This window comes from Eumetopias jubatus, unplaced genomic scaffold (assembly GCF_037043125.1).
Source record: "Eumetopias jubatus isolate StellerSeaLion01/CBP00866 unplaced genomic scaffold, mEumJub1_p1.0 scaffold_6, whole genome shotgun sequence".
In the NCBI taxonomy this organism is placed as follows: Eukaryota; Metazoa; Chordata; class Mammalia; order Carnivora; family Otariidae; genus Eumetopias; species Eumetopias jubatus.
In genome coordinates, this window is record NW_028274812.1 from 83,288,925 (window position 1) to 83,311,640 (window position 22,716).

The following is a 22,716-nucleotide window of genomic DNA, read 5'->3' on the forward strand; positions in this document are numbered from 1 at the left end:
TGCCACCCTACCTTTGGATTTCAATTGTTAGATAATACAATTAATGAAGGATAGTTCGAAGAAAAGCAGGCAGGGACAGGGTCCTCCCCCCACTTAGAGGAAACCACCATTAAAAGGATTTTACACCACGCTGGAAGGAGCCCTCCATCCTTTCCCACGTGATAGATAGATGACAACCTGATTGGATGACAGGCAACCCCTAGACTTAGAAACTCTTGTGGCATCCCTCTTGTGTCCCCTCTTTTGTTGGGAGCTTTGTACTATAGTTCAATAAACTTTGCTTTGCTGCCCACCACTCTTTGCCTGGTCTACCTCTTCATTTCTTCAGAGTGGTGTGACCAGGAACCGCGGGCACTGAAGGAAAAGAAATTCTGCAACAAAATGTTCTTATATTTAAGGCTGTTCTAGCCAGGGTTTTCTTAGGCTTGCAGCTAAATACATCCTGATATAGTGCTTGTGGTAATGTGAGGATTAAGGGCAAAATACTTGGGAAGCATTTATGGACACAATGCTGGGCAGTCACTAAGCATCGGTTGTTATTCTAAAGGCTGGGATCCAAAAAATCTGTAGGGTGGCTCTGGCTATGGGCCTGGCCTTGGTAGGATGTAAAGAGATGTGGAGAGTAAGAATGTGCTCAGGGACAGGGGAAGGGAGACTAGACCCCCTGTTTTCTTTGGAGCCTACAGTAATATTTGAGAGAAGTCAGTCTTCCTGGTGAATGGAGAAAGTCTGGGAAGGGGTGTCAACTATGGGGTCTGAGCCAATTATGTTTGAGGGATGGAGTAGGGATAGGCCAAGGATGCTGAGGCCTGGCGTGGGAGGATGAGGGAGGGGTTGCTTCTCCCAGGTCCGTAGAAATACAGATTACTCATTATTTGGCATTAATTAATTTCTTCCCAGACTCATCTGGAAAAGGACTTTGGGAGAAGTAACAGATTGAATCTGCTTAATTCACTGTGTGGGTGAGGCTTGGTGATCCTTTTCTTCTTGACTTGAAAGACCTCTGAAGTTAGGGGTTATAAGTTGCTGAAAGCTGAATAAAGGGTCAGAGAGACCAAGACACTTTCATTCATTCAACATTATTGGGTGCCTGATGCACGGCATCGTGTGAGAAGCCTGAGGTGTCATGGGGGTGAGATGTCCCTGTCCTCAAGTAGTTTCGGTTCAGTCTGGGACATCTGAAGTGACTTTGGGTGATGCTTGGGAGGGTAATCTGGGTGGAGATACGTGCCTGGGTGGGATCATCCAGTAGTTGAGATAAAAAAGGAGACAACCTGGGGCAGAGTGTGAAGGGAGATAAGAAAAGGGAAGAAGCTGATGATGGAATTTGTGGGAACACCAACAGTTAAGGGATTAAAAGCAATAGGGAGCTTGGAAAAGTGAATAATGATTGGTTCAGAGAAGTAGGAGACAAACTAAGAAGCAGTTTTAGAGAGAGTGGCTGTGGTGTCAACTACCTCAGAAAAGCCAACGGGGATGCTGATGAATGTATCCATTGAATCAGCTTTCTAGAAGGTCATGGGTGAACTCATGAGTGGTTTTTCTGTGGTGTTGAATGGGCATGGGTCTGATTGTCATGTGTTGGCTAGTGGATGGTTGCTGTGGGAATGGAAGTGCCTTATTTTGTAAGTAGTTTCGTTCTAAAGGGAAAGTGAGATGTTGGGTAAAATAAAGAGGAAGGTAAGTTCTCAAGGGTTGCTGGTAACATGGAAGCCTACTCATGTTTATGAGGAGAAAGAACGAGAGTGAGATGCAGCAGATATGGGGAAAGAGGGATATGGGAATGACCCCACCCAATCGTGGGGACAATCAACAGCTTCTTCTTCCTTCGGACCGACCGAGGGAAGAAGAATTAGTTTTCCCATCAGAGAGTGGCAGAGGCCTCTCCACCACCAAGTCCAGTGGTACGATCTCTGGTAACAGAGAGTGGTGCTGGATCATTGCCCAGAGGGCTCAGGTAAGGAGTTTCAGAGATACTCAAAAGCACTTATGATTGGGGGTGTGTGTGCTGTGATGTCCTCAGGGCTCATATGAGGCAAGTGGCATCCTGAGCTGCAGCAAGGGGAAGCACGAGTACGTTGGGATCACAGTAATGGGCAGGGATGGGCAATCCAGGAAGGAAGTCACACTAATGCAGGCAAAGGAAAAGAGAAGGAAGAAGAAACAAGTAAGGGAGAGATGAGCATCACTAAACATAAGAAAAGAACCAGAGAGTTGAAAAAGTAGGTGTAGGTGTTGTGGCAGTGTGTGGGAGCCCCAGGAGAGCAGACTGGACTTAAAACAGTCACCAAAATTATGATAGACATAAAGTGAATCATGTGAACAGGTAAAGAGAAGTAAGTCATACAGGTGTACCTTTGGATTTTTTACTTATTTATTTGAGCAAAAACATTTTGCCATTTACCAGTTTTGTGGTGCTGTAATTTCCAGGGCCTTGCATAAATCTATAGTTTATACACAATGCATCTGAAAAATTTCTGCTTTGAAATGTAGTAAAATCTTCAATAATTTGCAGTTAGGTAGGCTAGAAGGTGACATCTTGTTGTAATGAAAATGTAATAAAAAAAAAAGCCACAATTTTTACTCACACATTTTTGAAGCAGTTAAAGCCAGGCTAATAAAAGTTGCTGCTTCAAGGTACGGGAAACTATTTTTATCAATGGTCAAGGTAGAATAGTTGTCATAAGTAAATTTTGCTTTTAAATGGTGGGGGTGAGAGATTGTGCTATAAACTAGTTCAAAAGTGTTTGGAAGTGATTTACACTTTTAAGTTGATTAAGCAGGCACGTTCCATAAACAATTTTATTTTCACTCAAGTCTAGGCACATACCTGTTTGGTCTCAGAGCGATAGTGGGAAGTCCCCTCACCTTATCCTCCAGGATAACACTCCCTCACTTCTTCCTCCTGTCCCAAGTGCCTCTGTTAGGGCTTTGTTACTTAGTATTCCAGAGTCCTAACATTCCACTTGAATTAATCATGGATACTTAGAGCAAAATTACTAGGAAAACAGAAGGAACGGGCCATCTTAGGGAAGAAGGAAAAGATCGCTTTTGGAGAAGTCCTCCCCTGGTAAGGCAGGGCTGGCTGGATGCTAAACATGGTAGTTCTGAGTAGCCAGGGGCTGCAGGTTGGCGCACCTGCCTGGTCCCCCAGTGATTTCCTATTACTTGTTTAGCACACCCTTTTATTATAGTTAATACAAAGCTCACATGCGCTGCTTTCTGAGTTTTGATTAACATCTAATTAATTTTTCTTATGATACACTCTCAAAAACATTTGCAAATCTCCCCCTCCCCAAATTACCAATGATTTCTTCACTGACACTGCAGGAAGATAACTTTTGTATTTCAGCCCCAAATCTGTACACAGCCAGTTCGGTTGACTGGGATCAGTCAGTTCAGAACCAACCAGTTAGTTCCAGATAAAAATAGTCACACTGTTTATAGACATCTTTTTAATGTTTTACTTTAAAACAAATGAGCCCAGTAAAAGAGAGCAAAGGAGATTACATTTCAATGATAGCTTGAGATGGGTATGATATTCCTGATTGATTTGTTCTCAGGAACAGACAACTGTATTCTCATACTCGACTTTTAGAACTGCTCACTTAAAATGCACGTAATTATATTAAGTTTCTCTTACAAAAACACAACCATGTCATTTAAGGCAAAAAATATCAGCTTCTGGGGAGATAAGTTAATGTTTCTGACATTTTCTCAGTCTGGTTGGATGAAGTGATCCATTAATTTAGTTGCTCAGGTTTCGTTCTTTCTTGTAGTTTTGCTTTGCCAATGGGCATGAGAATTAGTCACTGTGCCTGATTTCCTCCTCTCTATTAGACTTGTTTCACCTGCAAATTATAAACTTTCAGAATCACTGAGTCAATGGGAGGTGAGAAAGGCACCTTTGAACAGGAGATAAAGACTTAAAAACTCAATAAAGTGTCTCTTACTTAAAACAAAACTTGCAACCTACAGATATTAATTTAATTGAACAAAATGCAAACATTTAGACCAGACACAGCAATATTTTTAGTCAACCTCATATAAGGGATGTTTGCCAGTGTTAGCTTGATCAACCCTACATATTGAAGAAGGCAGACAAACTTGAACTGAGAAAGCATGTGGCTGCTCAGTGCTCAGCTAAATTGTGCTTCAAGACACCATTTGGCATCGACTACTGGGACTTTGCTAAGAGTAAATGGGAGACCCCTCTCAACTCCGTAGAGAGTAACACAACAGACAAAACCCTACAGCTTTCATACAACTATCTTTGAACATCCAAGAGTTTTTGTGCTAGAGTAAGGTATACACACAAAATGGTCATGGCTTCAATGTATAAAAGTTTTTCGCATCGTGGTTTATCACATTTTGCTATGATTAAGACCTCAGTGATGCATTTAGGGCTTGTTTCTGAATCTTCAGTCTTCAGCAACGCTGGATGAACTGTACTGTGTTGGAGGCCTAGAGAGGCCTAAGGAGGGGTCCCCAGTACATTCAGAATTCCTGCTGCCAGTGGGGTTCGACCCAGGACAGGGTGTGTCCAGGAATCAGTGCTACCTGAAAGTTGCTGCCTCCCTCCTCTTCCTCGACTGATAATTGGAGAGAGCCTGCCAAGTGCATGGCAGGTGTCTGGCTTTAGGTCAGTGGAATGATGTGTGTGTGTGTGTGTGTGTGTGTGTGTGTGTGTGTACCACCTCCTTGGGAGGGTGTATCACAAGTTCAGTTTGAGTGGAGACATAGTAGGTGAAAAATTGCATTTCATAATTTACTAAAATTCTGTGCTTCAAAAATGAAAACCGTTGCTTTAAAAGCTTGGTAAAATCTTTTTTTGACTGGAGAAAAAATTTAGACCCTAACTTCTGCATGTCTCCAGCAGCCAAGAAGATGCTGAATGATACATTCCAGGGGAGTGTGCTAGAATCCAGGTGGGTTGAGAAGAGGAGGCGTTTAGAATTTCAGTGTTTATCAAAAGGGACAAGGATTTTCAAAGGTTGAGAAGCCTATCTGAGGAAGAGCGGAGAAGTGGTTTACTTGGGGATGGAGACCGGGTAAAGCCTGGCGAAGGTCAGGAGCAAAACAGTGGCAGGGAACTAACTGAGAAGTTAATGAAGAAGAAAGGTCAGAGGAGAGTCAGGGGTTGGAGACGGCCTGCTGGGGGAGCCAGGTGGGCAGGATGGGTGGATTTCAGGGTCTCCTCCTGCCTTTGGACAGCCAGTTGCTATCCCTGCTTTGTCTTCCTGGCTGCTGAAGGTTTTTTTGGAGGAGCACTATCTGCCAAGGAAAAAACTCTTCCTTCCATAAGGCCTGTGGCTGGAGTGGAACTGAACTGAAGTGCTCTCTGGCTCCCCCTTGCCTTTTGAATGCCGTTACCTTGGCTGAAGTTCTGAGACCGCTAGACAGGTTTCCAACAAGCAGTTGGCATGGCTTGCTTTCTGGTAAATGCATCTCTCATTTTGTTTCCCTTGGGTCCTTGCTGCTGTGCTATATGATTTCAGTGTTTTGATCTGCAGACCCTGCAGGGGGTACTGGCTTCTAACTGTGAATGTGTACACCAGGAAACGGAACCCCTAATTAGAGGTTTGGGGCAACATTCTTGGGGGAGCATAGAAAATGTTCGCTACAGTATAAAAAGTAAAGGAAGTTGAGTTGTAGCCTTCCATATGCAAAATGTACTAGGTTATTAGCAAAAAACATTCAGGGTGTAGTAAAAAATAAATACCTTGCAAAATTCTCCGTTTATATATAAGAATAAGGGATGTTTAGGTAGTTGAATTCCCTAGCAATATTCAGCTTCTAAAAAGATCAAGTTCTTCTATTTTGGTTTGTTTTTCTCCCTCTCATTGCCTTCTGAGGGCAAAGCTATTTTCGTTAACTTCACCTACTTCCTGGTGTTGTGTCTGGATTCTTTTCAAGCCTTTCTCATCTCAGTCTCACCCAAATGTCTAATTCTCCAGGATCCTGCCTGTATTATCAGTTCAGCGGGAATGGTTTCTCACACTCGATATGGTTTCTCACACTTGGGGTAGCCCTGGCAAGCCAGGGTGGCGCGTTGCAGAGAGATCAGCCCCAGGGCACTGGCCCTTCTACTCAGGAGGACTGTATTCGCGCGTGTAGAAGTTGACCACGTATAAAGTTGATTCAGCCATCAGGGACTATGTTCCCGTGAAATCACTTGTGTCAGATAGTCTATTTGCCCCACTGGCCCTGAATTTCATTATTTGCACGCTTTCTAATTGAAGAACATTCTTGTCATAAAGAACATGAAAATGATGTGCAAAATTGCTTGCCACAGCGTTGAATCACCAAAAGCACACAGACCGACATTCAAATTACATTAATAATAAAATGACTGAATAGGAATGGGTTGGCAAATATATCTTGAAGGAAGCAGCCATTTCTATTATTCCCAAGTTCTGCTTTACTCGATACCTTGTTAGCAGCGGTTGATGGTAGCCATTGTGTTTACATATACATTATGGCCTAATTTTGAAAATGTATTTTGTATTTAATCACAAAGCAGAAATGCCTGAAATTTGAAGTTGTTTACTTCCAATTACTACCATAATTTCAAAACACAGAGTCAAATCTTCTAAGTGACCTAATCTTGACATTTTCACACACCCCATAGCATTAGCAGTGTTTGGTTTCTCAGGATTTTTACACAAGGTACGTTACTAAATGAGTGGGTTAATGTTGATGTACCTTGGAATTTCAGCCATCCCTAAACATGCATTTTCATGCAATTAAAAGATAACGGGCTTATAAACTGCCTTTCATGTTCTTCCTGATTCTTGCAATTTCAACTTTTTAGAAGGGCTTTCAAAATAGTTCATGCAATGATATGTATGGCTAAAGGAACTGCTATGCTAGAAGGAAAACGGAGACCTTATTTCAGTTTGACATGAGGCAAGCTGAGGGCTTCTGTACTTTCTCCTGCCTTACAAATGCTCCGAGATGATCGAGATCTTCCAGTCCTTAGAGAGTCTGACGCAAAAGCAGTTTCCCCGGCAAGTTGCGGCATGGCATCAAACGTGTCTGTCTCAGTCTCTTCGGGACCCACCTCTTCATCAGTTATAAACAATTTGGATTCCCTCCATTTGGGGTAAAAATCTTGGCTGCCTCTGGAGCCACTTGACTCACTCCCAGAAAGCTGTATATTCAGTTCCTCTGTCGACCTGATCAGGTTTTGTACCGACAGAGATTTGCCCAAGTCCTTGGGCACCACGGGGTGGACAGATAACAGAGTCTCTCCCCCCATGTCAAAGCTTTTCCTTAGAGCACGGTCCTTGGTCAGATTTGACTGTGCAACCTGAACATTTTCCTTGGAGGCAACAAGGCAGGTGGTGACATCGGAAATGCTTTCCTGCAAGCCTGCGGGGTTCGGGTGCAGGGTCTCTGGCCTGGGCAGATGCTTGATGGCTGGGAGAGGAGGCGGTATCTGTAAAGTTGTTGGGGCTGCTGGCTTAGGTGCCACATTTATTTGGTTTGCAATGTTGCTGGTGGCCGCTGCTGCGGAGCCATCACTTTGACTCATTGGCACCTGTGTTGCTTGACTGTGCATAGTAGGGCTAAGCGTGTAGAAAGTCTGAGCGCTGAACTCATTTGGCGTCAGAATGAACTGCAGGCCTCGGGAGATGTTGGCACTCGCTGATCTGGATAAGCAGCCACTGTTCTGTGCGGAACTGGACAGGTCTTTGCTATCCACGGGGCTTTGATAGTCAGATGTCTGTTCACATTCAAAAGGTGGGATCTGGAATGAGGCCAAAGTGAGGGCGGAGGCAGAGCCTTTCCGGAGGACCTGTTGATATATATCGAGTAGGCAGTCCAGCTTGGACTCGATGGACTGTACCTAAGAGTGGGGAAATTGGTCACGTATGAGTATAACCTGTTGTAAGAAGGAGCTTCATTTCTAGAATTAAAACAGTGCAGTCAGAGTGTGTCAATACAGTTAAATATTGAGTACAAAGTCTAATGTAGTGGTGAACTTTAGTACAACCTCAGAATGCACGTACGTCTATCCGTGGTGCAGCCAAGGGTCTGATTTGGGAGGAGAGGTTCGTTTTGGTCTCTACATAATCTCCCCCCAGTACCCCTCCCCGCTAACTCTTTAAAATGAACAATTGATGTTCTCAAAAAAACATATAAGCACTATACAAAAGCAACTGCAAGACTGCCAACCCAATCAAGTTGCCTTTGCTAAGCCTCCTCCAAGAAATCATTCTGGGACTCTACTGCGGTCTAGTCAGGGACTCCTCTAATTAAATTAAGACCTTAAATATCAATGTAGGTGATTCTGAATTTAAAAATAAAGGTACAAAATGCTTCCGAATTAATACTTGACATATTTTTGATTAGATTGGGGGAAGCAATTTGATTTCTGGACAACTGTCGTCTTTTTTTAATTGTTTTTAATTTTAATTCCAGTCTAGTTAACATACGGTGTTATATTAGTTTCAGGTATACAGTATAGTGACTCTGCAATTCCAAAAGGTACTCAGTCCTCATATGATAAGTATACTCTTTCATCCCCTTCACCTATTTAACACCCCCCCACCCCCAACCTCCCCTCTGGTAACCATCAGGGTGTTCTCTATAGTTAAGACTCTGTTTCTTGGTTTGGACAATTATCTTTGTATGAGAAGATACAGCTTCAGGGTTAACAACTGAGGTTTTGTTTTTTTTTAAAAAGAGTGAAAAAGAGAGACAGTGACAATTACCAAAACACATATGAAAAATAGATCTCTGTTATTTTACTGTGGAAAATCTATAGTTGCTTCTAGTTCAAGTATTCATAGATGAGATGAAATTGTTTATTCCTTATATGGAAATCCAAGTGTTTTAGAGAACACTGTCTATGTACAAAAAATGTAGTTTCATTCACTCTTTCTTGATTTTCTTCCTTTAAAATATATTAATCACTGGGAAGCCTGGGTGGCTCAGTCGGTTAAGTGTCTGCCTTCAGCTCAGGTCATGATCCCAGGGTCCCCGGGTCAAGTTCCACATCAGGCTCCCTGCTCAGCGGGGAGTCTGCTTCTCTCTCTGTCCCTCTCTCTCTCTCTCTCAAATAAATAAATAAAATCCTAAAAAATTTATTAGTCACTAAAATACATCAAATGACCTACATTTCTGATTAAAAAAATTCAGATGGAAAAGTTAGCCACTACAGTTGGATCGTACCTGCTTCTCCACCTTGACCACCCGGCCGAGCATACTGAGGTCATCGGGGGTCTCGTGTTCTGCTGTTATTTTCTCTCGGCTCTTCTTATCCGATGTGATTTGCCCTTTTCCAAGAATTTGGTCAACACTATCAGAGAAAGAGGAGATCTGATTATAAATGCTGAAGACGGAGATTGCCCCAGAACAGAATGAAGTGTTTTGAAAAGAAAAATGAAAGACAATTATCTTTAATTCATGTTAGATGATGTAAGAATGAACATGTTCCAGTTGATGTGCTTATTTTCTTAACATGAGAATTACACATGAGATTAATTTCTCATTATTCTGGTCCATGACGAAGTCACTTATGAGCAATCTTCTGGAGGTGGAATTGTCCTAAACTACAAAGTAATTTGTCTGTTTCCATCTTCAAACAGCCATTTCCTGAATTTAACTGCTGAAAATATGACAAAATCATAATTATGATTATTTCATGTTAATAGAACAGATTCTTCAGTGAACATTTACTATACAACTGATATGCGGGAGCTAAGCAGACAGAAAGTGATCCGACTCCGCTTTTTGGAATTCTAGTTGGAGAATAGACACCCCATGAGCTGGAAACTTAAAATTAGTTCTACAACTTCTGTAGCAGTTCAACTTTATACAAACACTTGTTTTATAATAGTTCTATTAAAGGACTTGGAAGACCATGGCCACGTGGGCAGAGATTGTAACATGACCACAGGATGAGTTACAACCATTTCCAAGGAGACCTGATCCACTGAAATGGGAATTACTTTCTTTTGTGCGTGTGTTGGAGCTGAATTATCAGGGGTACAGACTCAACGTTCCAGTTTACAGGCAGTGCCTACCTCCTGTCATGACATCTAATATGTTATACTGCAAACTCCACAAGGACTAAGTCATTATTTTATTAATCTCTGAATGTCCATAGTGCCTGGCACACATTAAGCGCTCAATAATTGTCTGCTGGATAAATGAACGAACGAATGAACGAACGAACAAACTGTGATTTCTAGAATTGATCACCAGGTGGTTTACTAAGGGCCCAGTATATGCCTCCCGCTGGGCTAAGTGTGCTGTGGGCATATAAACAAATGTTTATGACTCTCTCCTTGTGTTTTAAAAAACTCTTCAAACACAAACACAGGTAATTTGTGCCTGAGAACGAAGCAAGACTCTTAAAAAACTGAGATGACTGAGCGTTCTGGCTTCAAGATAACACAATCAAACGTGGCTGCAGTAACATATCGAACTCATTTCTTAAGATGCTCACCAGGGAGACAGTGTGTATCTGGCACGGTACAGGATGCTAAGGAAGGCAAAGGCCCAGCCTGAGTCACGAGCAGGGGGGAGTAAACTTGCACCCAGGGCACAACACAAGAGCCAACCACTCGTTTTTGAATCCAATTCTCGGGCACAGTGATACCAAGATTATGAGTGTCTCTGTGCTCTGTGGTAGCTCTCAGTGCTATAGGAGGTCAGAGAAGGGAAGGGTCTGTTTTTGTGGGCCCAACGGTCGGGAAAAGTTTAACGAGGGAGAAAGACGGCTTCTTTTTGAAGGACAGTCGGGATTTGGAGAATAACACAACAGCCGCAGCAATCATTCCAGTGACATCAGTGACAACCATTAACAGTTACGGGGCACCCGGTTAGCAGGTAGTAACTCATTCAGTCCTGGTGACAACCCTATGAAGCAAACACTGACATTATCCCCATTTTTACAGATGAGGAAACTGAGATACTTCATGCTGTAGATGGAGGCTTTTGATGCCTGATTTATATCCTTAAATAAAAATCTACACTAAAAGCAAAGTCCAGTTATCCATGAAAAATGAATTAGAGCTATGAGAGCCCCGAGTTTTCTCTACAACAGAGAAGTTACTCTCAGATAGTTTTTATGCCTATCCCTTCACAACAAATCACATTTTTATTGCTTACCGTGTTTGGAGACTTTTAATTCTACACAACATGTCTAGATGACCAGCAGAATACTGTTCAATGACATCTTTTACATCATATGGGCGTAATGTTTCCTTAAACTTCCGTTTTGCAACATGAAATTTCATAATCCTGTAAGAGCAACATATTCCATATTAATCTCCATAACTTTGCTAAAAGAAGTTACCCAAATAGCTTGCTAGTAAATATGAGAACTCTGGGGGAAAAAAGAAGTCATACATCAAATTATTTTAGGTTCCTCCAGAAATGCAACATAAAAGCCCACGATTATAGTGGGCAATTTAAGAACATCTCATGGGAGGCACACACTGAGAGTTGAAAAACACATAAAAGAGACTTAATACTAAGTGTTATACCGTTTTACTGTTCACTGAAACCCTGAATTAAAATCAAAGTCAAAATGCAGTTCTGCCTTTTCGATGTGACCCTCGGAAGTTTAAGAAATAACACCTAGTGACTGCATCCCTTAAAAAATATAAAAATTGTTAAAACGGTCTTTTATGTAACTATGCAATTTCAGATGCAAATGTGTCTGCAAAACTCTTAGTCTCTCTAGAGAAATGTACGTTTGTATAGAAATTTTTGAAAATTCTCTTTCATAAGTTACTTTTGCAGGATACCGCTCGATTAGGTAGCCATGTTCCTTTTGTTTCAAATGTAACACACTCATCCACTAGGCTTGGATATCTAAGATTTCAGAACCAGAGATCTCTTTTATTACATTGCTTCCCCTGACATGGACCTCATGCTTTTTTTTTTAAAGATTTTATTTATTTGAGAGAAAGAGAGAGCGAGAGAGATCGAGCTTGAGCATAAGCAGGGGGGAGGGGCTGAGGGAGAGGGAGAAGCAGAGCAGGGAGCCCTGATACCTGATGCCCAGAGCTCCATTCTAGGACCCTGGGATCATGACCTGAGCCAAAGGCAGATGCTTAACCGACTGAACCACCCAGGCACCCTGGACCTCATGTTTTAAAAGAGTATTTCATCAATAAATCCCATGATGCCATAAATAGCTAAGTTGCCTAAGATAAACAGTTACTGTAATAACGATATTATTCCTGAAGAAAGCAAAGAAGCATAACATTTTAATGAGTCTGTGCAGTCTTAGTGCAGGTAAATGTTAAGCCTGCCAGTGTTTTTTCAACTATTAAATGGCTCATAGATCCCTGTTATCATACTCATGGATCCCAGGCTGGGAATCAGTCAATTAGGTTCTGCAAACCACAATTTGGTTTCCCTTGGTGGAAAATGGGAAGATTAGGTATAAATGTAGAAAATACTCACTACCTATCCTGATAGATGATTGCAAGGAATCCAAATTGTCTTATTGGTTAAGAAGCCCCAAACTCTAACTTGTGATTGTATTGTTAACTTCAAATTAACTGTATCCTAATTATTTTGGAATCATTTATCTATAACATTCTTACTTCCTCTCTCTACCATATTTTCTCCACCAATCTCTTCTTTATTCAGGATAAATTTTTTTGGTCTGTTTTATTGTTTGTTTTTGTTTGCAGAAACACTGAAGCTTTATTCAGAGGAAAGTAGAGGAAATCTGTTTTATTTTAACCTCTTAGTATTTAGCTTTAGTTGCAAATTTGTTTATCAAATTTGTTTAGGGCTCAGTCTCCTATATTAAAAAAAAAAACTGCGAAAACTAGTGAAATAGCTACCCTGTGAAATTTTTGGCCCCGAGTAATTATTATTATTATTTTTTAAAGATTCTTTATTTCTTTTTATTAGAGAGAGAAAGAGTATAAGCAGGGGGAGCGGCAGGCAGAGGGAGAGGGAGAAGCAGACTTCCCGTTGAGCAGAGAGCCCGATGCGGGGCTCGATCCCAGGACCCCGGGATCATGACCTGAGCCGAAGGCAGACGCTTGAAAGTCTGAGCCACCCAGGCACCCCAGTAATTATTTTTTAAATATCTGTTTCCCCACACTAAATTGTCAACTACATGAAAGCAGGGTGGGCCTCTTTTATTCAACAGGTGGTGCTTAATAAATGTTAGCTCTTGTTACTACTGCTACTTCTACCCCGTTACTATCACCATTCTTCTTCAACACTGTGTACTCAGAGCTGAGCACACTTCCTGATACACAGTGGAAAGAAACATTTGTTGAATTAAGAGAAGGCAGGAAAGAGAAAAAGAAAAGATCCGTTCATCTAGGTAATATTAAGAATAAAACCAGAAGAAAAGCTAATCCAACAGCCTAAGCCCTCTTTACTTACCTTCAGAGTAGCTAATGGTGCCTGGGTGGGTGGGGGGAAAAAGGAAAAAAATCATCTTTGTACTTCCCTAGGTGGTTTTTAATCGTTGTTGTTTGTGTTTTCAATAATATTACCATTTGTTATATGAAGTACCTTCTTTTTTTGTTTTAAAGATTTTTATTTATTTATTTGAGAGAGAGAGAGAGCAAGAGAGACAGCATGAGTAGGTGGAGGGGCAGAGGGAGAAGCAGGCTCCACTGAGCAAGGAGCCTGATGCAGCTTGATCCCAGGACCCTGGGACCATGCCCCGAGCCGAAGGCAGATGCTTAACTGACTGAGCCACCCAAATGCCTCTAAAAGTGAAGTACTTTAGATGTCTTATCTTCAATAGCACTTAAGACAGTCTTATTTCCCTTTCAAATCTGGGGAAACTGAGAGTCAAAGAACCTATGTGACTTGCCCCCACACAAGCAACCAGTGCGACGCAAAGCCAGGATCCCACCCAGATCTGTCTGGTTCTCACTCTCACATCACCTCCTGGGTTCCCATGGCATCAATTCTTCAGATGTTGAAAAGATTGGCTGGGATCTTTGGCAGTTTTTTTTTTCCCTTGGCTATGGTGGTAGAAAACACGCTACATGCAGAGAGACGAGCTTTGGCATGAGTTAGTGTATTCCCATGGGCTGTAGCTCAGGCATTTGTGGTCTGTGGCGTGGCTGCCCAGCGGTGGACCCACATACCTCCAAACTGAATGACCTGTTTTGTCCTCATGGGGGCCTGCCCTTGTTTCTTGCAGGGAGTTGTGTGAATTCTCTATGGTAATTTGTCTCAAGAGTTGCATGTTGCTTTTCTCTTTTTCCTTTCACCAGTACTTTAACAGAAAAACAATTTGAAGGCATTCAATAGACAGTATTATACTCTGGTCCATACTCAGTCATATTTTAAGCAGACCATAGATAATTTCATTTTATTTGCATAGTTTACCATTTATGAACTAGCCAAATTAAAGGAAAATCCATTTTTTATAATTTTGATCAATATTTATAATTTTGATTTGTACTGTTTGCCAATTTCCATGGTACAAATACTCCTATATAGTTCATATTTCAAGCTATCAATGTGACATCACTGAGCAAGAAGTTGGGAAGAGATGTGCAATATTATATCATTAGATAGTATACCATACAGATACAATAGATGTGTATAACTCGAGGACATAGAGAGTAATATGTAGTACAGTGATTAGGAAGTAGTGAGCGTTGAATATGTATTGCCTTTGTTTTTAATATAACTCATTTTATTGTGAGTTTATACAATTTAATTTTTAATAATGGCTGTATTTAACAAGCAGCAAAATTCCCAAAAATGTAACATTCAGCTCCTGAGAGTCAGTACAAGCTGGCTCCTGCATATACTCCTCTTTTTCAAATAACTAGAATGGTATTATTATTATTATTTTAAAGATTTTATTTATTTATTTGAGAGAGAGAGAATGAGAGATAGAGAGCACGAGAGGGAAGAGGGTCAGAGGGAGAAGCAGACTCCCTGCTGAGCAGGAAGCCCGATGCGGGACTCGATCCCGGGACTCCAGGATCATGATCTGAGCCGAAGGCAGTCGCTTAACCAACTGAGCCACCCAGGAGCCCTAAAATGGTATTATTAATCCAATTTTTAACTGATTTCCTACCATGAAAGTAGGAAAGTCTGTAAGTAAAGCAATGGAGGGAAAGCAATACCCCCACGGAGTGATATAATGCATAGGAATCAATGATAAGCCTATTAAGAACTTTAATATTGACTCAGCTTTGCATACCTGTCCTCATGTGGCCATACCCAAACACCACAGAAGACCATCAGTTTCCCATTGAGGACTGCTGGTTGCTAAGCACTTAGCAGGACATTACTGAGTGTAAAAAAAACATTTTTCCTATTGAGGATTAAGTTTTCTAAGATGGACAAGAAATATGTTTTCTTTTTTAAAAAAATATTTTATTTTATTTTAGTTTTTTAAGTAACCTCTACACTCAACATGGGGCTTGCACCCACAACCCCAAGATCAGGAGTGGCAGGCTCCACTGACTGAGCCAGCCAGGCACCCCTGGACAACAAATAGATTTGTCTTAACTGTCTTTGTTGTAGGTTGAAAATGGAAACATTGAAGAGGTCTGAGGTGAGATAAGAAAATTCTAAATCGAGCAATATGTTTTATAAATGTGGAGGGAATGTTTAATAACAAAAGTATTTTTAGAAACCAGTAATTTACATAAAGGATGACGACAGTCATTTTGCCTTTGCCAAGGACAGACCAAGCATGTACTAATAGCGCTCAAAGCTGTCCCCTCCTTTCTATTTGCAACACTATAGCCTTTGAAAGAATTAATCTTCCAAAGTGAAAGTGAGACCACATTGCCCCCCTTCCTAAGATCCTTCATTGGTTTTCCACAGCCCCTCAAGTAAACATCAAATTCCTTTGTATATTGTATAGGGCTGTTTATGGACTGGCCTCTACCTCTCTCACCTCTCCCTTTCCACTCTGTGTTTGGAACTTGAGGTTCCAGCAACAACAACAACAACAAAGTATTTGCAGGTCCACAAAACACCATTCAGTAAATCATGTACTTCAATTATTTGCATATGCTATTTCCTCTTCCCGAAATCCTATGATATCTGCAAGACTCAGCTCTAAAGTCACTTCTTTTATGGAAATTTCTGTGATTCTTCCAAAGTAGTTAGTCACTTGCATATCAACCTCTATTTTAGTACTTAGCATACCACACTGTAATTATTTGCTTATATATCCGCCTCCTTCTCCAGACTGTATGAGGTCCTTGAATGCAGGGCTATGTCCTCTCCCCTTGATAATCCAACACTTGGTGCAGAGTTTAATGAACATGAGAGGTTTGTCTAGAAGCGCTACCAAGGAGCCTGGGTGGGCAACCTGAGGGGAGAGGGTAATGGGTGGGGACTTCCCACCGTCTCCTTCCAGATGCTCATCTCTATTCATTCCTCTGCATGCAGCCTGCACTCCAGCCCTCCTGGATTTTTTTTTTGTCACCAAAGTGCTCATTTCTCAGGATTCTGTCTTCACACTCTACCTAAAATGCTAGCGGTTCTGTATTCAAGCCAAGCACTGACTTCTCTAGGAAATCTTCCTGATCACCTTCACAGGGGTAGATGGTCTTGCTTTGTGCCCTCAAGTGCACTGTCATATAGGTAAACTTGAGGCACTGTACCTCACCCACTGGACTTTAGCAATGTCCAGGGCTATGGTTTTTACCCTAGCATCGTGCACAATCTTGGGCAAGTATTAGAGGTTCAATAAATGCCTGCTGAAGAATTGAATGGGGATTAGTTACTCTCCAGTTGCTCCAAGTTGTTTATGTTCTTTTGTGGCAAGGCAGGCTCTTGTAGAGGTCTTCTTAAAAGAGTGCCTTAGAATAGGTTGGAGTTCTTCATTTCACAGAGCATAAATCTAGAACTATTCAAAGTGTAGACAAGAGGCAGAAAGTTTTTTCTGTAAAGGGCCAGATAGTAAGTATTTTATGCTTTATGGGTTGTCTGGTTTCTGTTGAAACCATTCAACTTTGCATTGTAGCATGAGAGCCACCACAGACTCTACATAAACAAGTAAGTATAGGTGTGTTCTAATAAAACTATTTACAAAAACAAGTATTGGGTTGGATTTGCCCCCCTCCCCCCCCCTATAGTTTGCTACCCCATGGTCTAGATAAGAGTGATGAGGAAATGCCTTCAGGCCAGGAATAAACAACGGCTCATGAACTGGCTTGGGGAAAAGAAGCAAAAGCCTTTTGTGGCCTTCTACATACTTCTAAATAAGTTTAATATGATCTATATATTGCCTGGTAGGAAGGAGTGTTTAAGCAAGTCACTTTAGAGTAAAATTAGGACCTTCAAGAAACATTTAACAATTGGGGCGCCTGAATGGCTCAGTTGGTTAAGCATCCAACTCTTTGGTTTTGGCTCAGGTCATGATGATCTCAGGGTCTTGAGATGAAGCCCCATGTCATGGGGCTCTGCGCTCAGCAGGGAGTCTGCTTGAGATTCCTCTCCCTCTCCCTCTGCCCCTCCCCCACTCTCACTTTCTTTCTAAAATAAATAAATAAATAAATTTAAAAAAGACTTAACAAAAAAAGAAACAGTTAACAAGATGATAATGCCAAGTAGTACTTTATAGTATCACCCTATGAGAGGGGTAGTACTGTCATCTCCATGTTGTAGATAAGGAAACTGAGGCATAGAGAGGTTAAATACCTAGCCTGAGGTCAGATAGTTAGTAAATGTGGAATTGGGACTTGAACCAGTTTGGCTCTAGTGTTGAGCTCTTAATCACAATATTGTACTATTTTCTTAATAGTGAGATCTTATATATATATTTTTAAGATTTTATTTATTTATTTGAGAGAGAGAGAGAGAGCGAGCATGAGCACGAGTTGGGGGGAGGGGCAAGGGAGAGGGAGAAGCCAACTCCCCCCCTGGGGAGGGAGCCGGACACCCAGATCCATCCCAGGACCCTGAGAGCATGACCTGGGCGGAAGGCAGATGCTTAACTGCGACTGAGCTACCCAGGCGTCCAGATCTTATATATATATATATTTATGAAGATTTTATTTATTTTTGACAGAGAGAGAGAGAGCACAAGCAGGGGAAGCAGCAGGCAGAGGGAGAGGGAGAAGCAAGCTCCGCCCGACTCCGCGGTCGATCCCAGGACCCTGGGATCATGACCCAAGCAGAAAGCAGACGCTTAACCGTCTGAGCCACCCAGGCGACCCCCGGATCTTTTATTTTAACACAAAATAACAACAACAAAAAAGATACTTTGATATACTACAAGCTCAAAAAATAATTTTCACTCACATGTGTTTGGCACACAGGTTCTCAATAAAGCTGCCAAGTGAATGGCCTGTTCTTACTGGTGTCGTTGGGTGGTCCTTTGGAGGACCAAAAAAAGGCTGACGAGTAAGTTCCGCTCTCACTGGCTTCTTTTTTCCATGAGCGTCAACTGCACCACCGGAACCAAGACAGCAGCGAAGAGCAAAAACTCTTAAAGTTCGCTTCCTCTGATGGCTGTGGAGAACCAAGAGGCTAGCTGGGAGTCTAAGAGAAGAAACCTCTTGCACGAAGCTGACATGCCCCGCAGTACCACTAGAGGGGGGAAAAGATTCATCCACAAACCTAATCAACTGGCACCTCCTGTTGAAACCGAAGGAAGTCTGCTCATAGAATTTTCTGAGCACGAAGAAATAACTAAAGCAAAGTTAAACTCCGGGTAGAATATATCTATATATACACACAAACACATGTGCACTTATAAGGAAATGTAGGTGCATTTGTTGTGCTGCCATGAGTTATAAAATCTTGCAAAAGTCTTGTTCCAGCCGTCTAAATCCGGGTAACGACATTGCATATGAATATGCAGAGATAAGAACGATTAGAAGACGGGCGGCAGCGACTGCGGCCGCCACCGAACAGATGGACGAGCCCGGCCCGCAGCCAAAGCGCGGGCCGGGCGGACAGGGCTCCGCCGACCGTGAACTGCAGAGGCAGCTTGACTGGCTGGGACAGCCGTACTTCCCAAGCTTGGCTGCTCCCGGGAACCGCACAAGATGCCGATGCCTCGGTCCCCCGGCCGTCTTCGCTGATCCGGGGTGTGGTCCCCGAGATTTTGTTAAACGCTTCAGGTCATTCCACAGAGTAGCCCTGGTTGAGAGCTTCTGAAACGGAGGTGGGAAGGGAGAGGGGCCAGAATGATCTCCAAGCTCCCCGCCGCCATGCAAAGAAGTGATGGTGGGTTGTGCTAAGTCTTCTTTGTCACCCATGTCATACCCACAAGGCAGAGTGTCAGTGTGCTTTGGTGGCAGGCCTCCAATCCGAACCTGAGTGTTTCCCGACCCCCTTCCCTGAGTGACTTGGAAGTTTCATGCAAGGAGGAGTTAGTAAGTTTCGTTTGTTTTTTAAAGGACTTCCTCGGAAGGGAAAGGGAGTGTGGGGTGACGGATTCATTTTCTTTCAGGAAGTATTCATCGAGTGCCTACCAGGCTGTTGTGCTGGGTTCTGTGCTAGGCGCTGGGGAGCACTTAGTCCGCTGAAAGGGAGCCGGCAGAGGTGAAGGAGCCTCTAGTGATTACTTGTCTCCCGTTTCTTCCTCTCTCCAGTCCATGTGGAAGGCAGCAGTCACTGGGGCCAGGAGCTCCGACAGGACCCAAGAGCCTCCTTTGCTCTTTAGACGAGCTCCGTGTGGCCGCTTCCCTAAGCGATGCCACAGGCGAGTCTGACGCGTGGGACTCAAGAACTCGCTCCTGGATTCTTTCGCTCACCTATCAGACGTTTTTGAGTGCCCACCACATGCCAGGCTCTGTGCCTGATGCCAGGGATCTGGCCATGAAGAAATAAACCCGTTGCTTGAGCCCTTCCCGTCTGGTAGGGCAGACGGTGTGTGAGTGGAAAGGGTGGGAAGCTCAGGCCAGTGGGAGTGTGGAAGAGAAGCGTTTAACCCAGATTGGTATGAGTGATAGGAAACAATTTCTGGAGAGGACAGTCCTTTACCCTCTGCACCCCCACCTCTGGGGATTATATCACCAAATTTGTCCAGGCTGCAGAAATGGTCCCTTATGTTCCCAGATCGTGTTTTTGGTGTGGATGTGTGTTTCTCCCTCTGACCCCTTTTCCTACCTTATGTTGGTCCAGTTGGGTTGATTTACTCTACTGACATGTGTTCCATAACACCCTCCTTCCCAGGATGAATAATTCTACCCCCTGACTTCTGACTCTCTCCAAGAAACACATCTATCTGCCTTAAAAGCAAGAGCCCTCGGGCTCATTCTTGAAGTGATCCAGGGCCTTTGGATTACCAAAACTTCCCCAAGGCAGCCCTCTTTGGCCTTTTTCAGAGATTGGTCAGGGGATGGTGCTGATCATGGAGCAAACTTGTCAGACAACTAGGACTGTGGAACTTGATATTTGGGGTCACCATTAAAGGCATATGTGTTACTTGTTTGGATGATTTATTAATGTTACTTCTCTGTTAATACATAAACAGGACTCAGTAATGCAGATTTTCATTTGTGTGTACAGTATTTAGATTCTGAAAACCCTTCAAAACTAGTTACAGAATTATACATCCAAGACTCCTTTGCTTTTCTTACATCTTACATTGGGCTACTAGCCAGTGACTAAGGAGACCCAGGAGTTCCTGGATGCACTGACCAATCTCATTTTCTGCCTTTCAGTTCTTGCTGGAGATGTGGAAATTAGCACCCCTTGTACGCAGTCCGTTAGATGGCATTATGGTAGTAAGTTCCCACCTGGCTGACTTAGGGAACAGGACCAGTTCTCTGGCCACAACTGTTGGCACATGGATGTTGTTCTTCTAATAAATGTCATTATTTTGTTTTATATTCAGGATTTGGTAAGCTCTTCTACACTTTTTTTTTTTTTTTTTTAAGGGGATAAGAATAGTAGAACCCAAGCAAGAACTTCTGGATTCAAGCAAGTCTGCAAATGGTTAACTCTCCTCTTAGGATTTTGTGAGCATTGATCCAGTAACTAAATTTGGGGATTTTGTTTTTCTAGAAGTATAAAATACTGCATAAGCTTTAAAGTATGAAACGAAGAAGTAAATAAATAAAGTGCCCATACCCACTGATTGTTCTTGAATATTTTTAGTCATACCAATGAATAGGAGTTTCAGTTTAAATTACAACCAAATAAAAGGTTAGAAATTAGATGCTGCAAAGTAAGTGTGTCTTCCGTGAAAACACTAGTTTAATACAGCCTCAGAGCAAAATGTGGCCACAAGCAATTATCTTCAAAACAGAAACAAGCAAAAAATAATATTCCAGGGAATATATTAGCTGATTTTAAAAATATGTGTTAAATGATCCATAAAATGTTCTTCTAGCAATGTCCTTTACTGTAACATGCCATAGACTTGGCTGTCAAGAATGTCTTAACAGAGACTTGCAAACAAAGACTCATCACCTCTGCTAAAATAGCAAAGACGCTATCAGCAAAATTAAGAACGGGTGATGATTAAACAGCTTGTAGGTTTAACAAAAACCCACAACGGCAAACATGTGCCTCTGCTTCTCTATTTGTGGAGTATTCTTGTCTCAAGTATGGAGCGAGATTTAAGAAGGATTCGGAGTTGAGAATGCATTTTAGGAGACCGTCCGGGCAATGGTCCTGCACGTACCCTTCAGAATAGGAAGAACACAAGGGCGAGAAAACTGGAAATCCTTGTCGCCCAAAGCAGGGTTACAGCAAGGGCTGATTTGCATACCCGCCTGAGAAACTCTGACAAGTCATCATGGTTCTTCTCTTTGCTGATCAGATCTGAGCAATTTTAGAAGAGTTGATGAGCCTTTGCTAGTTGCAAAGACATTCTTGACATTTTATCTATGTTCTTATTAGAGTGAAAGATTCTGATAATTTAGAAGAATGTTCTGTTTACCATCTGGCTTCAAACCCTTTTGCCTCTATTGAATTTTTCTCCAAAGTCACTGACAACCCCCTGGTTGCCAATGCCAAAAGACCTTCTCACACTTTACCTTCCTGACCTCTTAGCAGCTCTGAACACAGGGGAGCTCACCTGGGGCTCAGAGCACTGTCTGCTGGCCCCTCCTCCGCCACGCCCCGCTCTTTTTGGTCGGTCTGGAAGCGGCCTTAGTCTCCAGATCGTTTTTCCTTTTGCAGCTCCCTGCAGGTTTGTGAGCCTTAAATCCTGCGGTGACCGTCTTCTGTCTTCACTCCCACACCCCCCTCGGGGTGATGCTTCCGTAAAGCATCTATGTCTGTGTCGACGACTACCAAGTTAGTCCCCCCAATTCCAGATTTTTCTTCTGGGCTTCTGAAGCAGGGCCCCACCTGCCTGCTGAGCCTCACTGTGGCCCCACAAAGTCACCAGCTGCAACAACGCACCCTTTTCCTACAAGCCAGCCTCCGCATGACCCCCTCCCCCCAGATGTCCCATCCTGATTCCTCCTGCTCGTTCACTCTGTCTTCTCTAACCTGCAAATATCCAAATCCTAGCATTTGCTCATGTCTGAAGAGCTCCGAAATCTGTCCTTCGGGACTCGTCATCACCACTGGCTGGCCCCTGACAGAGCCAGGTATGGTAAGAACAATGGTTCCCTCTTTCCAATCCATTCCTTAAAGTTAGTCATTGTCCTAAGTATTAGAATAAAGCACCAGTCTGACAGATTTACTTCTGTACTTAGCCTCCATGCCTTCCTGCTTGTTGTAAAGGTTCTTGCTCCTCCCTCGGGTCTGACCTCTCCTCCCCATGTTCTCTACCTCCACCAGCACAGATAGTTTCTGATACCCTCTTCAGATCTGGTTCTCAGC

At 42.6% G+C, this 22,716-nt stretch overlaps 1 protein-coding gene across 1 annotated transcript in view; it reads right to left on the minus strand.

The window, feature by feature from the left end:
• Positions 1 to 3,440: 3,440 nt before the first annotated feature.
• The window catches only part of KCNQ5 (potassium voltage-gated channel subfamily Q member 5), a 495,907-nt gene continuing 476,631 nt past the window's right edge, over positions 3,441 to 22,716 (minus strand). Inside the window, exons 11-13 of the mRNA XM_028097505.2 lie at positions 11,125 to 11,256; positions 9,181 to 9,307; positions 3,441 to 7,852 (exon numbers count right to left, since the gene is read on the minus strand). Of these exons, the coding sequence (XP_027953306.2) occupies positions 6,890 to 7,852; positions 9,181 to 9,307; positions 11,125 to 11,256 (1,222 nt within the window). The 3' untranslated portion in view covers positions 3,441 to 6,889. The remainder of the gene's footprint in view (positions 7,853 to 9,180; positions 9,308 to 11,124; positions 11,257 to 22,716) is intronic.